The sequence below is a fragment of the Fukomys damarensis genome, unplaced genomic scaffold (genome assembly GCF_012274545.1).
Source record: "Fukomys damarensis isolate Sample0158 unplaced genomic scaffold, DMR_v1.0_HiC HiC_scaffold_35, whole genome shotgun sequence".
Lineage (NCBI taxonomy): Eukaryota > Metazoa > Chordata > Mammalia > Rodentia > Bathyergidae > Fukomys > Fukomys damarensis.
This window is the reverse complement of record NW_022900947.1, coordinates 18,683,103-18,697,134: the sequence shown is the minus strand read 5'-3', so window position 1 is coordinate 18,697,134 and position 14,032 is coordinate 18,683,103. Positions and strand designations below refer to the sequence as shown.

The following is a 14,032-nucleotide window of genomic DNA, read 5'->3' as shown; positions in this document are numbered from 1 at the left end:
TGAATCTATCAGACCCCAAAACCCATCTAGGTTTCTTAATTTATTTCTCAGCATTTTACAATTGTCTTCATTCAATAACCATTTTTAGTAACCTCCTTATTGATGACTTTATGAAAAAATTGCTTTTAAAGGAAGAATACTCTTTCCCACTCCTTTTTTTGCAGGGTTGCATATTTAAGTAAACAGCACCATTACAGTGACCATACAGTTGCCATGGACTGGTTTAAGAACAAACACATCTTACTGTTACTGAGAGTAATTTGAAAAATGGGAGCAAATGTCCAAGGGTGGGCCAGATATGGTTCCTGTAGTACCAGCATTTGAGAGGCTGAGGCAGGAGCATTGCCAGGAGTTTGAGGCTAGCCTGGGCCATGTAGTGAGTTTAAGGACAGCCTGGGCTACATAATGAGACCCTGTTTCAAAAACCCTCCAAATTTTTTAAAAGTCCAGCAGTGGACTGGGCAAATAATAATAACTGTAGCTAACAGTTGTGGCACCTACTGTGTGCCTAGTGCTGTTCTAAAAGCTTAGTTTATGTATTAAAACTCGAGCATTTGTAATGAGAAAATTTGAAAATCAAAATGCTGTAAAGTCTAACAATTTTTTGACACTGTCAGCTTTGGGAGCATTTGAGATGCTCAAAAAAAAAAATTCAGACTTCAGAGCATTTCTAATTTCAGATTATTAGATTAGGTAAGTACCATCTGTAAAAGTCTATGTGAACATTGCAAAATCTGAAAACCTTCAAAATCTGAAGGGTCCCAAATTGTTCACAAGCAATTTGGACAAGGGACTCTCAACCTGTAGTTTATTGAACCCTCACAGTAGCCCAGCAGGTGGTGTCATCACCATTTCTGTTTCTAAAATGCAGAGGTGCAGGCTCCAGAGGGTGGGTCCCGGGCCTCTGTGAGTAGGGTTTGCAAGGAGTGGGGTCCTCAGGTCGCTGTGAGTTTGGTTAATGGAGAGAAGAGAGATTTACTGCAAGAAACTGCTTCCCACCTTTGCAAGCCAGGCAGTCTCATGAGAGTTGTTGGAATAGTCAAGTCTTTCAGGGTCTTGAAAAACAGATTCAGATCGTACTCTAGGAGTTAATGACTTGGTGGACTCTTCTGAAAAGGTGGGCAAAATCCTTCATCTTTTCCTAGTCTTTTAGGGCTGAGATTCTGAAAAGACAAACGCCATGGGACAGAGCATTTCCTTTCCCTTTGGGTTGTGTTTGCAGAAAGCTGATGAATTTCCCGGTGTTCACTGGCTGCTGTAAGTTGCTGTGGCTGAAGCTTGTCTATTTCTCCACCCTCCCTGATTCTGGTCAGCCAGATGCACCTGCTGGAGTTGGGTTCCCTCCCCAGTCCTGGAATAGTGTGGGCTGCCTGGCTTCCATGGTCCGACTGTGGGTAGCTTGCCCTGTTCAGATCACCTCGGCCCTTGGCTTCCTGGGCTCCCCCAGGCTCCTGGCTGCCTGCCTGACACTTCGTTTCCTTCCTCTGTGTTTCTGTCTGCCCTCTGCACTCCATTCCTTTTTCTTCTCTGCCTGGCTTTTCACTTGCTGTGTCTTGACCCTTTCCTCACCCCTGCTGTTCACATGTGCTCTGCTCAAACCTCATCCCCATTCCTATCTTAATTTTTAAATAGGTAACAATTGCATATGGTTTTAAAAATCAGAACTAAAAAAGGGAAGAAAGGAAAAAATAAAAAGCTAGATAAAATTGTAATTAAATTTCTAACTCTGCCTCTCACTCCCCTATCCTGGGGAAGTACTTTTATTAGTCTCTGGCATTTACAAGGTGTGATTGAAAATTATGGTGAATGTTGGAATTTTAAAAATGTATTACAGTAAAAGACACTTTGTCCTTAATCCCCTTCAAAATACTCCTCCCCAGTCCACACCCACTTACCCCATCCTTTGTGGCCTTTTCTGAAGCTTTTCTGCAAGTCCTCTTCCGTGGGTGTCTTTAGCTGCACTGACATGGTTGCTTCGGTGTCCTGAATCTTTTCAAGATGTTTTATGGCCAGCTTGTCTTTGGACAAGAGACAGAAATTGCATGGTGCCAGATCCGGTGAATAAGGCAGATGAGAACGTACTGTAAGGTTTTTATGAACTGTCTCTCCAGTAGGTGGCACTCAGCAGTAGTAAGCACTATGCTTTTTATCACACCTTGTAGCGACCCTCAGGAAAGAGGACTTGCAGAAGTGCTTCAGAAAGTGGCAAGAACGTTAGGATGAGTGCATTCACTGTGACGGGGAGTATTCGAGGGGGACTGGTGGCAATGTGTCTTTTACTGTGATAATTTTAAAAAATATTAGCACACATTTACAGTACAAAATGATTACATTTTGTGTGGGGAGTTGGTACATGTACATAGCACATCTTAATTCTGCTCTACCTCCCCTTCCCTTCCCTGCCCTCACCCTTCCTGCCATTTCTCCATCCCTTTCCCTTTTGCAAAAGTTCTATCTCTCTCTTTCCCTGTTACTTGCGAGTTTTCTCTTTAATTTGTTTATACTTTGGGTTTCTTATATTTAAGCTTGTATACAGTAGACCCTCGAGCTACGACGAGACTGACATATGAACGTGGGTTATGACTGAAATTTTAGTTTTAACTTATGACCAAAGTCTTGAGTTACAGCCTGAATGTCATCTGCTTGTGCTTCCGGATGGTTTCAGATATAGATCTAACCCTTAAAGAGTTCTGGAAGGAACATTACAACATCCTTTCCCTGTGTGGAGTTAATTGAGAAATCCTGGGCCAGTGTCTCTAAGGACACTTAGATCTGCCTGGGTACAGGAGAGCGACTTTGAAGGCTGTGTACAGGAGCCTGAGCCTTCAGCTGACCAACTTGAGTTACAATCAGCCCTTGGGAACCAATTGAGTTTGTAAGTCAAGGGTCTATTGTATCTGATTTATTTCACATAATAGCATGATCTCAAGGTAACATTCATTTTCCTACAAATGACTCAAGTCTATCCTTCTTTATGGCAGAGTAGTACTCCATTGTGTATAAATACCACATTTTCTTTTTTCTGTTTATCTGTTGATGGACGTATAGGACACTTCCAAGATTTAGCTACGAGGAGTTGTGCTATAAACATGGGTATGCATGTGTCTTTGTAATATGATGTCTTTAAGTCTTTAAATACCCAGAAGGGGAATAGCTAGGTTGAATGGATTACTGTAATAATTTTAAAAATTTAAACATTCATCTTATATTTTGCACATCTCTTGTACTAACAGTCTATGCAAATACCAAAAAAAAAATCCGTTCTCCTGTTTCATAGGTCAAAAACTATTCTCTGTATTCTGTGTTGTATTTCTGTACTTAATGAACTGTGAGGCAGGGGTCTCTGAGTCCTCGTTCTCTTTGTAAAGCTTCATGTCAACAAAGCTCATGTCCTGGGCTCACCGGGTAGCTGGGCCTGTCCTTTCTGTCTTTGGTGAAAAATCAACAAAGCTGGCAGGACCTGGTACGGGTTTCTTACACACCGGTCCACTTTTTCTCCATTTCTTTGCTGGTGCTTCAGACCCTCAGGGGCGGTGTGGACCTCTGACCATTACCTGTGTCCTCTCCCTAACTGAATTTACCTCCATCTCGATCCACAGCCTATTATTTATATTTACCCCCACCGCCACTATGTATTCCTTCAACAATTTTTTTCCTTGAAGAGGGAACTATTTCCAGTTAAACCAGCAATTCCAGATAAGTCCACTGATTCCCAGCAGTATCTCTGCCTTCAGTATCCAACGCATACTGACTGTTTACTGTAGGCTGGGCGCTCTGCTGCTTGTTTCACGTCTTTACCTAACTCTTACAATGCTGTGAGGAATCATCATTTCACAAAAGGAAAACACTCTCAGAGAAGTTGAGGGACCAGACCCAGGTTACCAGTAGAACAGTTGGGACCCTACTCCAAATCTTTCCGACCTCAAGGTGGTCTTTCCTTCTGGACCCCTGCGAGGATTTCTGGCAGGTGGGTTTAGTCAAGAAGGGACAATGAAAGAGACTCTTTTTAAGCAGTCTTTTTGCAGCCTAGGGCTTCCTAATCTTTTGCATTCTTCTGCAGCTTCTACGAAGATTTCCATTACAATGACACAGCTGGTTACTTCATTATTGGAGGGAGCAGGTACGTGGCAGGCATTGAAGGATTCTTTGGACCCCTGAAGTACTATCGCCTCCGCAGCCTGCACCCCACACAGGTGAGCAGGCATCTGGGCCCCTGTGGGTTAAGGCTGTGCCCCTGTGGGGCTCCGAACTCCATGTAAACAAAAGATTTCCCCCGACCAGGCATCAGCCCTGCCACCAAACATAATTAATGTTAAGGCTCCCCTCAGCCAACAAAATAATAGATTTCTGTTAACATTTGGTTCATTTAGTACTCATAAAATGGAAACCATTTACTTCTCCTGTTTTAATAACTACTAGCTTAATTATAGAGTAGATTTTTATCAGTCTGTTGCCTATCTAGTGATTAAGCTAATGAAAGGAGAGAATCTTAGTTATTTGGTAAAGCTTCTTTTTCTACACTGTTATTTAAAGTATCAGGCGATGGCGAATTAGAATCTCTGTGCTGTTCCCTGCTCTGGCTCCCACTGAGTTAGTTGCCTGTGGTTGTGCAGAGCCCTGAGGGCTTTGTGTTAGAGCCGAGCTTGCAGCTCAGGCTTCTCATCCAGACCCGGAACTGCCTGGTGCTCCAAAGGCCTGACCCAGAGGGAAGGGTACTCGCACAGGAGGAACCAAGGGCCCATCTGACACCAAAGAAGGAGTTTGCTCTGGAAAAAACAAGAGTCACTCGGCAGAGTCGTCATTAGGAAGAATGGGGACACCCCAGTCACCCCGGTCATGGGCCAAAGCCTAGAGAATGCTAAGAAAAGGGAAAAAGGAAGTCCATTTATTCATGTGTGCAGTAAACCCTCACTAAATACCTACTAGGTGCCGTTATGTGCTGAGGTGAGGTAAGTTAGAATGGTAGCTTTAAAAGTGATTTGAAGATGGTTTAATTAGTATCACACACAGTACTTATTTATTTAGCCCCACACACACCTGAAACAAAAAGTTTGCTAAGAATGCATACATACCCTTGCTATGTTCAACGGATCCCGTTATTTGGTTTTCTACTTTATAAAAACAAAAAATACCATCCACCCTGCTGGTTACAATGTACTAAATAATTTCATGCCTTTTATTGGGTCCAAGCCTGCATTTTGAAACACACGGAGTTAAGATAAATACCCTGACTCTGAGCCTTTCTTTTTCTGGGTCTTCAATCAATAAATCATAAAGAAATACAAGACACAGTTTAATTCCCACAACCAGTGCGTCTGCCCACAAGGGAGGTTGCCGGGTAGGTAGGAAGTGTGTACCAAAGCAGGGGCTTTCCATGCGGCTCCTGGAGGTGGAGTAGGAGCCCGCCAAGCAGAAGGAAATGGGAGGAGGGACCCAGGTGGCAGGCACAGCCTGGAGGAGTTGGCTTTCCTGAGTGAGAATTGGAGGTCTGGGGACAGCGACGGCAGGGGAAAGGGAGAAGGTGGAGGTCTGCTCTCTGGGAAATCCTGCCATTTTAGAAGCAGCGCAGAGAAAAAGATACCACACAAAGGAAGCGGAGGTGATGTCCCTGAATTCGTACTAAAAACTCTTGGTTTGCAAATCCAAGGCAAACAAACAAGCCACCTGCTGATTCATGGGAGAAAGAAGTCAACCCACACTCGTCCTCAGAGAGGTCAATCAATGGGTATTTGAAGACAGTTGCGCTTATTTGATTTTCTTGCCTTCTTGTAGATCCTTAATCCTTTCCTCGAAAAGCAACTTGCTGAACAAATCGAGTTACATTATGAGCGGTGTGCTGAGGTTCAAGAGATAATATCCGTGTATGCATCCGGGGTCCAGCTGGAGGCCGAGAGGCAGGGAGCATGTGAGTATGGGGCATCTGGGGCGTCCGAAGCTCGGTGCCTTTGTGTCAATGCGCGTGGCTTCTCCCGGGGAGACTGAAGTGGAGTGCGTGTGACTTGTCTCGGATCCCGATGGGGACAGTGTGACACTGAGCCCTTCGCAGGTAGATGTGAATGAAAGTGTGCAGTCCCCTCGAGTTCCCAGAAACCCCACACCAACGAACAGCCAAGCACCCAAACACACCTCCCAGCTCTCGCATACCCGTGTGGGATTCAGCTCAGTGGTGCCACCGCCTGCCTCACAAGCGCAAGGACCTGAGTTGGATCCCCGGTACCAAAAAGGAAAAAACAAAAAAACAAGAGACTGTCTTGAGCCTTGTGTGGCATTGTTCCTATCCATAAGGCCAATCTAAGAAAATCAAAATGAATTGGAAGACAAATTAATCGTTAGGAATGTTTCCCTATCCGTGCCCTCTTGTCTTGGGCCATTAATATCTGAATATTAGCTTTCAGAATTGTTGAACAATGACTTTGTTGTTTGGGGCTCAGTTTTATCTTTTTTAAATCCTTGAAACTGACTCCTGGAAGACCTTGGTAAATCGCAACAGGAGGAGGTTTTAGAAGGCCTGTGTTTATGCGGGCCCCTATGTGCAGGGACCTTGTTTTACTCATCCCAGCTACTGAGTTCCAAAACGTGGTCCTGTCTCCTCTCCCAGTGTTCCTGCTTGGCTCTGGCACCGATAAACTTCTCTGTGCTCCAGATCTTCTTGTTTGATATGGTGGCACTAGAGCCAGTGGCATATGTTGCTTCTGGAAGAGAAATTCCTGTGGGGCCTTTGCCATCAGCCAGAGAGAACTGACTATTTCAGCCTTGCCTGTGCATCTCCCTATCTCCGGAGCAGGACTTCCTGTCCAGGCTGTAGTGGATGTCTGCTCCGCAGTCATGTCCCAGCCAGCTTACGTCGTGACCAGAGGTGGTGACAGGTGAAGGAAGAGGGCAGCAGTTCTGCACTTCCACTCAAGGATAGGCTGTCCTGGCCCTCAGTTGCTGTTCTCACTCCTGCACCATCTGGAAAATACAGTGCTGTCCGTGCAACCCAAGCAGGAGAGAAACTAAGTTGGGAGGCAGCCTTGCCCGCCGATCTGCTTGGTGGCCTTGGGGACTTTCCTAATGTCTTCAGTTGCCACACTGCCCTCTCTTCACTGGGGTTCCTTGGGCTTTGCTCTTCAACTCACATGCCAAGCAAGTGACCTAGATATCAGCTGCCTCCCAGGGACAGGCCAGAGGCCAGCTGCTCATTTCCCCAGAATTAGTCACCAGCCACCCACGGCTTTGGCCAGTTGCCCCTGGACTTGGCTCTCAACGCTGCCCTCAAGGCCAAGGCACAGGGGCCAATTTCAGATTCCTGAAGGACCCTTCCAGCACCCAGTGATGTTAGGTCTGACCATTCACCCCGGGTCCCTGCAGGAAGAAGGGCTTTGGAGGATGGGGGCTTTGCCTCTCCTAAGGGTGTGGTGTCTGTGCTTCTGTGTAGGTGACCTCCGAAACTCCTACCTGGACCTCAGGCACAGATATGGGAGACCCATGATGTGCAGAGCCTTTCCCTGGGAGAAGGAGCTGAAAGATAAGCACCCCAGCTTGCTCCAGGCCTTGCTGGAGATGGATTCGCTGACTGGTAATTGAGCCTTGCTTTGGTTTGGGTGCCTATTTGAAAGGGTCCCTACTTTTCTGTCTCGCTCACCCTCTTTGGCAATTTATGCCTCGATGTTATTTTTAACCCCAGTGTTCTAGCTTAATTTCACATTTAAATTCTGCCCTTGTCTGTCCACAACGCTCAATATATCTGTGCACATTTCCAACACTAAATACAAAAACTTAAATTTAGGAGTCGCTCAAGTAATTCTTTATCTAAGGCCAAGGCCTCAAACGGACAGTGCTCAGTGGAGCTGATCCCCAAAGGCAGTGGGTTTGCAGAATACCTTATTGTGTATTTTAAAAGAATTTAACTGCCTTGAAAGTCTCTGGAAAAATCCAAAGCCCTGGTCCTCCTCTTTCCATGCGCGGGGGTGGTGCAGGCGAGGTACAGGTCCAGGTGCACTCTCCATCCACGGTCTTGCTACCTCTGTGGATCTGACCTCTCTGGGCCTTAGGTATTTGAAGTTGAAACTCCTGGTTTGGGAATACTCTTTATTCACGGTGCTGGGGATCCAACCCTGGGCCTCACGTAGGCCTGGAAAGTGCTCTGCCCCTGTGCTACATCCCCAGGCTGAGACTCCTGGTTTGAAATACACATTAAGCATCATCTCAGGAATTTGTGTATCCCTTCCAAATGTTGCCAGCTTCTCTTTGTGCTCACTGCAATTTGGGTTTGCTTAATGAATTAAGTACTCACTGTCTAGCCATAGGGAATCTTGAAAACATGCCTGTTAGGAGGAGCACGCGAGGCCAGAGACAGGAGGAAGCGGAGAGGGGGTGCACATAGCTGTCCTCCTGGTGAGGGGCACCTGCCGCATTCCTGGGCCCAGATCCAGCTCTCTGAGTGCTGGTGATGTTGAAACGAGCTTCCTGAGAATGACAGTGCCCAGTGGCATAGATTGATTTTCTCTGCAGAGAGTAGTGCTCCTGTTCTGGAAGAACACAGGCACATGAGATATTTCATCTTTCACTCTTTCGGTCCTCGCTGAGCCACTACTGAGGTCCTCGGCTGGACTGCACAGATACGAGAGATGATCAGGGTCCCTGCCTTGGAGGGACGGGCTTGAAAGCAGAGACAGGTTGTAGTACATTTCAATAAAAGCTGTGGAAGCCAAGGCTCAAAGAAAGGGGTAGTCAGTTCTGCCTTGAGGAGACAGCATTGGGGCTGATTCGTGGAGGGTCTGTGGTGTTTACGGCTAAGTGAAGTGGAGAGGTAGAAATGAGACCGGACGTTGCAGGGTACAGAAGGGGCAGAGTGGCCAGAAGAGCCCCGGAGAGCGAGCTGCCCACGCACTCCTGGCTGTGTCTTAGAGGAGGCTGGGGCTTTAGGCAGGGACAGAGGTGTGAGCTGGTGGGGTTTTGAGGTTTTGCTGGCTGCAGTGGGAAAAGAGAGGTTCACAGAGGGCGATGGAGTCCTTAGAAGGAGTGTGTTGCTATGGTGCTGAGAAGAAGGGATGCGGGTTTGAGTGGGCCAGTGATGGAGATGGAGCTAAAGCAGCCGAGAAGGGTGGCTCTGAATGACCCATGACTGGGACCTGGGCCCCTTGTGGAGCCGGGAGGCCATGCTATTTCATATTCTGTGACAATGTGGGCCTCTTGAGGCAGGTGGCCTGGCTCCAGGATTAATTAGCACTCACAGTGTGCTCTTGAGAAAATGTCTTCATTTCTCTGACCCTTAGTTTCCTCATCTGCAGAATGGGCCTGTACCTATCTCCTGGCATCACAGTCAAAGAGTCGATGTGAGTGTGGAATTCGTACAGTGGCCCCAGCCCCCAGGGAGCCCTTAGGAAGCTGCCAGGGGATTCTGTGGTTGGGGCTCCCCATGCAGAGGAGGACGTTTAGCTGCCTTCCTGGCCTACACTCCCTAGATATCAATGGCTCCCCACCCATACCCTGCTTTTGCCAGCAGTGTCCCTGGACCCTGCCAAGTCACCAGTGCCCAAGGAGCCCAGGTGCCCCCTTGCTGAGTGCCTGTTGTCCATGTCTTTGTGCTGATGACTGGGTGGAGGTAATTTGAAGGGATTCAGGCAGAGCTGCCCTGTGGAGAAGAGGGAGATGCGAACTATCTGAGGAGTTGAGGCTACATGGGCTGCCACCACATCCACCTCAAGAGAGTTTCTCTGAGATCTGATCATATTTAAATATAGTTTTGCTGGTCGGGAGCAGGAGTGAATCATTTTCACAATCCATTCTTTTTAAAGAAAATACTCTCAGTAAGAATGTTTCCATGTTATTTTTGCAGCTCAAAGTCTTGCTTACAAGAATTTAGGACTATTTTATTCTCCACAGAAGCCTGGCGTCGGAATCTAATTAAAAACTAAATCATGCGCACTCCAGTCTGAAGACTTCCTGCACCACAGTGCTGAAGAACTGTTTGGTTTCTGAGAGTTCCAGCCACCTTGGTTAGGCGCAGAGGTCCCCCGTCCGGTGGGGAGGATGGGGTCCCAAAGCCAGAGGTGCTGATTTAGGACCCGCTGTTTGTACCAGACCTGCCAGCGGGTACTTCTGGGGCCAAATTAGAAGAGCAGGGAGGAGCATATCCTGAGGGTCTCTGCTGCCACCAAGGCCTCTGCCACCCACTTGCTTGCTTCTGCTCCGATGGGGAAGGGAGCACGCAGGGTGGGTGGATGGATCTCCAGAACCAGCCCCCAGGCCCCATTCTTCAGCTTTTCTGGGTTACATTGGAGAGACCAAGGAGCTTCCTGCAGAACGAGGGCACACACTCCTTCAAATTCATCTCTCCACCTGGCATGGTGCCCTTGCTTGGGGCCATAATAGCATCTTCCAGCTAACCCAGGAGAGGGATCGGTGTCATACTTTGTACCCAGCTGGTGAATATGCAGAAACTTTGATTTTGCACATTGACGTTAAAAGATATGTTTACACTTTTAACAGGTCTTTACCCCAGTCTGTAGAAAGGGTAATAGCAAGACTTTCCTGACTTATTCTGTTCCTCTTCTCTCCAGTACCCTTCTTCTAAGGTCATGGTGCCATTAGGGAGGATCTTGCTTATCCTGTCGCACTTTGCACAACTCTGGCTTACAGGAATTGGATTTGAAGTCTGTTTACCTGCTGATGAGCAGACATCACTGGGACATCTTTTTGCGATAGTTTGGATAGTTTGTGGTTTGTCGCCTTGGTTCCTAGTGTGGCGAGTTGGGAGGTGAAGTGGGGCCTGGTGGGAGGAGACACCAGCCTCAGAAAGGATTTAAGTTGTTTCTGTGCCATCCTGAGCTCTGGAGAGATCTAGGTGTTACAAGAGTCGGCCCAATCCATTGTCCGCTTTCCAGGTCCTGTGTGATGTGATCTCTCTTTCTTGAAAGTGCTCCCGACATGAGGCCTTCACCAAAACCAGGCCAGTGCCAGCACTGTGTACTTGAACTTCTGGAACTGTGAGCCAAACCAACCCCCTTTGCTCTGTAAAGTCAGCATGCTTTGGGTGTTTTGTTATAGTAATGCAAGACATACCACAATGTTCGTCCTATTGCGTCTTTCCTATCTGAGATAAGTGATGAGAATGGACTCTAGGGTGAGATGTTCGGTGCTTGGAACTCTTGCTGCGGGGTCTGAACAGGTGCAGTACCAGAGATGGTGTTTGACTCAGTAGTGTGTTGTCACTTGCGTGCCATTCATTCATTCACTAAATGGGTATTGACTGAGAGCCCCCGCCCCGTGAGCCAGGATAGAGCAAAGAATGAACAAAGGCTGTAGTGTGAACGAGAGTTACTGAGGCCAAGCATGAGGAAACACCTCAGCCCCTCAGGTCCCCTGGAAGGTTCACTTGTGGGATAAATTGTCCTGGGTTTTGTGACAGCTACGATGGTACAAAAAGATGCCCTGCCCTTTTCGATTCCGCCTGAGGGAGGCACCCTTCCCAGACGTGAGCGTGGTTCCCCCTCAGGACTCTGACTCTGCTCTGGTCCAAGCCAACATCGCACTTCAGAGGAGAGAAGGGAGCTCCTCGGGGTGGGGGAGCTCAGGTTCATTACCAGATGGGAAGTGCACAGGCAGCCACCATGTCCTCCTCGCGCGGGGCCAGAACGACGACCTGGATATCTAAGGCAGAAGAGAATCGCCACAGGTTTACATCTGTCCTCTTTGTCATTTTGTACTGCTTAATTTTTAACTGTGGCCAAATACACATAAGACAAAATTCCCCTTCCTACCTGTTTTAAAACTGTGAAGTCCAATAGCGTTACATATACTCACACTGCTGTGCAGTGGAGCTCCAATACCTTCAGCACACTGAAAAACTGAAATTCTACACTGTCTTCGAAAGCCCCAGTGCCCCCCTTTCCCCAGCCCCCCAAAAGCCACCATCCTGTTCTGGGAGTCTGACTCCTTTGGAGACCTCATCAACGTGGGGTCATCAGGTTTTGTCTTCCTGTGACTGGCTAGTTTCATAGACCCCACTTTGTCTATCCGTCCATCGGGGACACTTGGGCTGCCTCCCCCTCTTGGCTAATGTGAATAATGCTGCTGTGAACGTAGCAGATATCTTCAAAGATATTTGCTCTCAGTTCTGTTGGACACATATCCAGAAGCAGGATTGCTGGGTCATATGGTGATGCTGGGTTTAATTGTTTGGAGGAACCTCCATTCCGTTTCCATAGCAGCTGCACCTCTTGCTGTTCCCACCGACAGTGCACGAGGGTTCCCATTTTCCATGTTCCCAACAACGTTTCTTATTTTCTTCCTTTGTTTTTAATGGCAGCTCTCTTCATAGGCACGCAGGGTAGTTTATTTTTTGAGCAGCAGCCTATATACTGGGGAGAGTCTGTTTTCCTGGGGATTAGAATACAAGGCTCTGTCTGTGAAAGAGCTTCCTGGACAGAAAGGCACTGGGTGGACAGGACCGGCTTTGCCTTAGCCCTGTGGGATCTTGTGTGTCTCTGGCACTCCCTCAGCTGCAAGCGAAGGTGTCTAGCTTGTGCCTCTGAGTGCCCGCAGATCCTGCAAGAGCGCAGAGCATGCGCCGTCAATGCCCAGAATCCTTGTGACCCTGTGCGACACCTCTGTGCCACATGCTCTCCAAAGACCACACCGTCCCTACCTCACTCCTCTGCTCACCTGCAAGGCAAGCAGCCTGCACGTCCCAACCCAGATACACCTCTCGGTCTTCTCTCTTGTGTCCTGGCCCCTGGCTACCTCGCCCATTCCCGCTCTCTGTCTTGCAGGAATCCCCTCTCCCATGACATCTCCACACATTATGAAAGTCGGTTTATCCAGCTGCATCCACGCTAGCATGTAGAGTCCTCAGACACAGGAAGAGTGCCTTGACAGGAAGCTGGCCCTCACCTTAATGTCTACTTATACCGAATGCACTCCAAATGAATAAGGAGCTCATCCTACATACTGTACTCAAACCATCTTTGTCGGGTCAATGAATCAAGAAAGAATGAGGGATATGACTTCCGGGGACACAGGTTCAAGGTCTGCCCTCACCAAGCCATTGCTCCCATCCTGACTCTTGGAGTACCCTGGGCTTATTCTCATCTCTGTACATTTTTCTCCTTTCTCCCACTCCTCCTGAGCCTGTGCCCTCTCAAGAGCTGAGGTTCTAGCTCTGTCTGCATAGTTGTTTCCTGGGTCCAGTAGCACCCTGTTTGCTAGCTTTTCACTGCACAAAAGCACCCCAGCATCCTTCTCAGGTCTGTGCACACCCATTTACAAAGGATTTCCAGCAATGTAGCGCTTGGAGCTTGCTCTCATATTATCTGTAATCTGGTGGTTGAGATATAAGTGCCCAGGGGTAGAACAGCCCCAAGGCACATGGGAACTCAATTCTTAATCCAGAGCTTGGGTATCCCCAGCACTGTGCTAGGTCCTGGGGCAACCACACTGAGAATCACAGTGCCAAACTCCCCCAGGGTGGAAGGGAAACTTGTTCAGTGCTGACAGTTGAGGTGCTAACCAGGCCCTGAGTGCAGCCCTGCCCACCAATCTCTCTGATGTACAGCGGAGAGTGCCCCTCCCCTCCCAGAGTTTGCGAGCCTTTGAATTAAAGACGGCAGCGCTCTCCAGTGCCAGCTGCAGTACTGACAGATGTATCCCCAGACCCTCCCTGCCCCTGGCATTCCAGAGCCAGGGCTCTGCATCCTGATTGCCTTGATGGCCTGGGAATTCTCCCATGCTGCCACATCCCTGTCCAGGCTCTGTGGTGGCATCCAGCAGGAGATCCCCTGTCAGATCTTCAGGTGGGGGATCCGGTCTGTCAATACCTGGGATGTTCCCCGGGGAGCCCCTAGTTTTCTAGGAAGAGGACTCTTGCCTGGGCATAGAAATCGGCCTATTAGCATTTAGGTTTTTTCTAATGCTGGTCCAGTAGTGTTTCAGTGTGCGCATTTTTCATTATTTAAGAGTTGTATAGGCTATTTCTTTCTTTTGCCCTTCTGTCACACCTTCCATGTCAAAACAGAAGTGTTTGAACTCAGAAACCCTTTGAGTGGAGTTC

General features: G+C 48.0%; 1 protein-coding gene across 2 annotated transcripts in view; it reads left to right on the top strand.

Annotated features, from left to right (window-relative positions):
• The window catches only part of Sel1l3 (SEL1L family member 3), an 89,119-nt gene that overhangs the window by 22,390 nt on the left and 52,697 nt on the right, over positions 1-14,032 (top strand). For both annotated transcript variants that reach the window (XM_010608473.2, XM_010608472.2), the window contains exons 6-8: positions 4,061-4,193; positions 5,773-5,905; positions 7,418-7,558. In XM_010608473.2, coding sequence (XP_010606775.1) covers positions 4,061-4,193; positions 5,773-5,905; positions 7,418-7,558 — 407 coding nt within the window. The remainder of the gene's footprint in view (positions 1-4,060; positions 4,194-5,772; positions 5,906-7,417; positions 7,559-14,032) is intronic.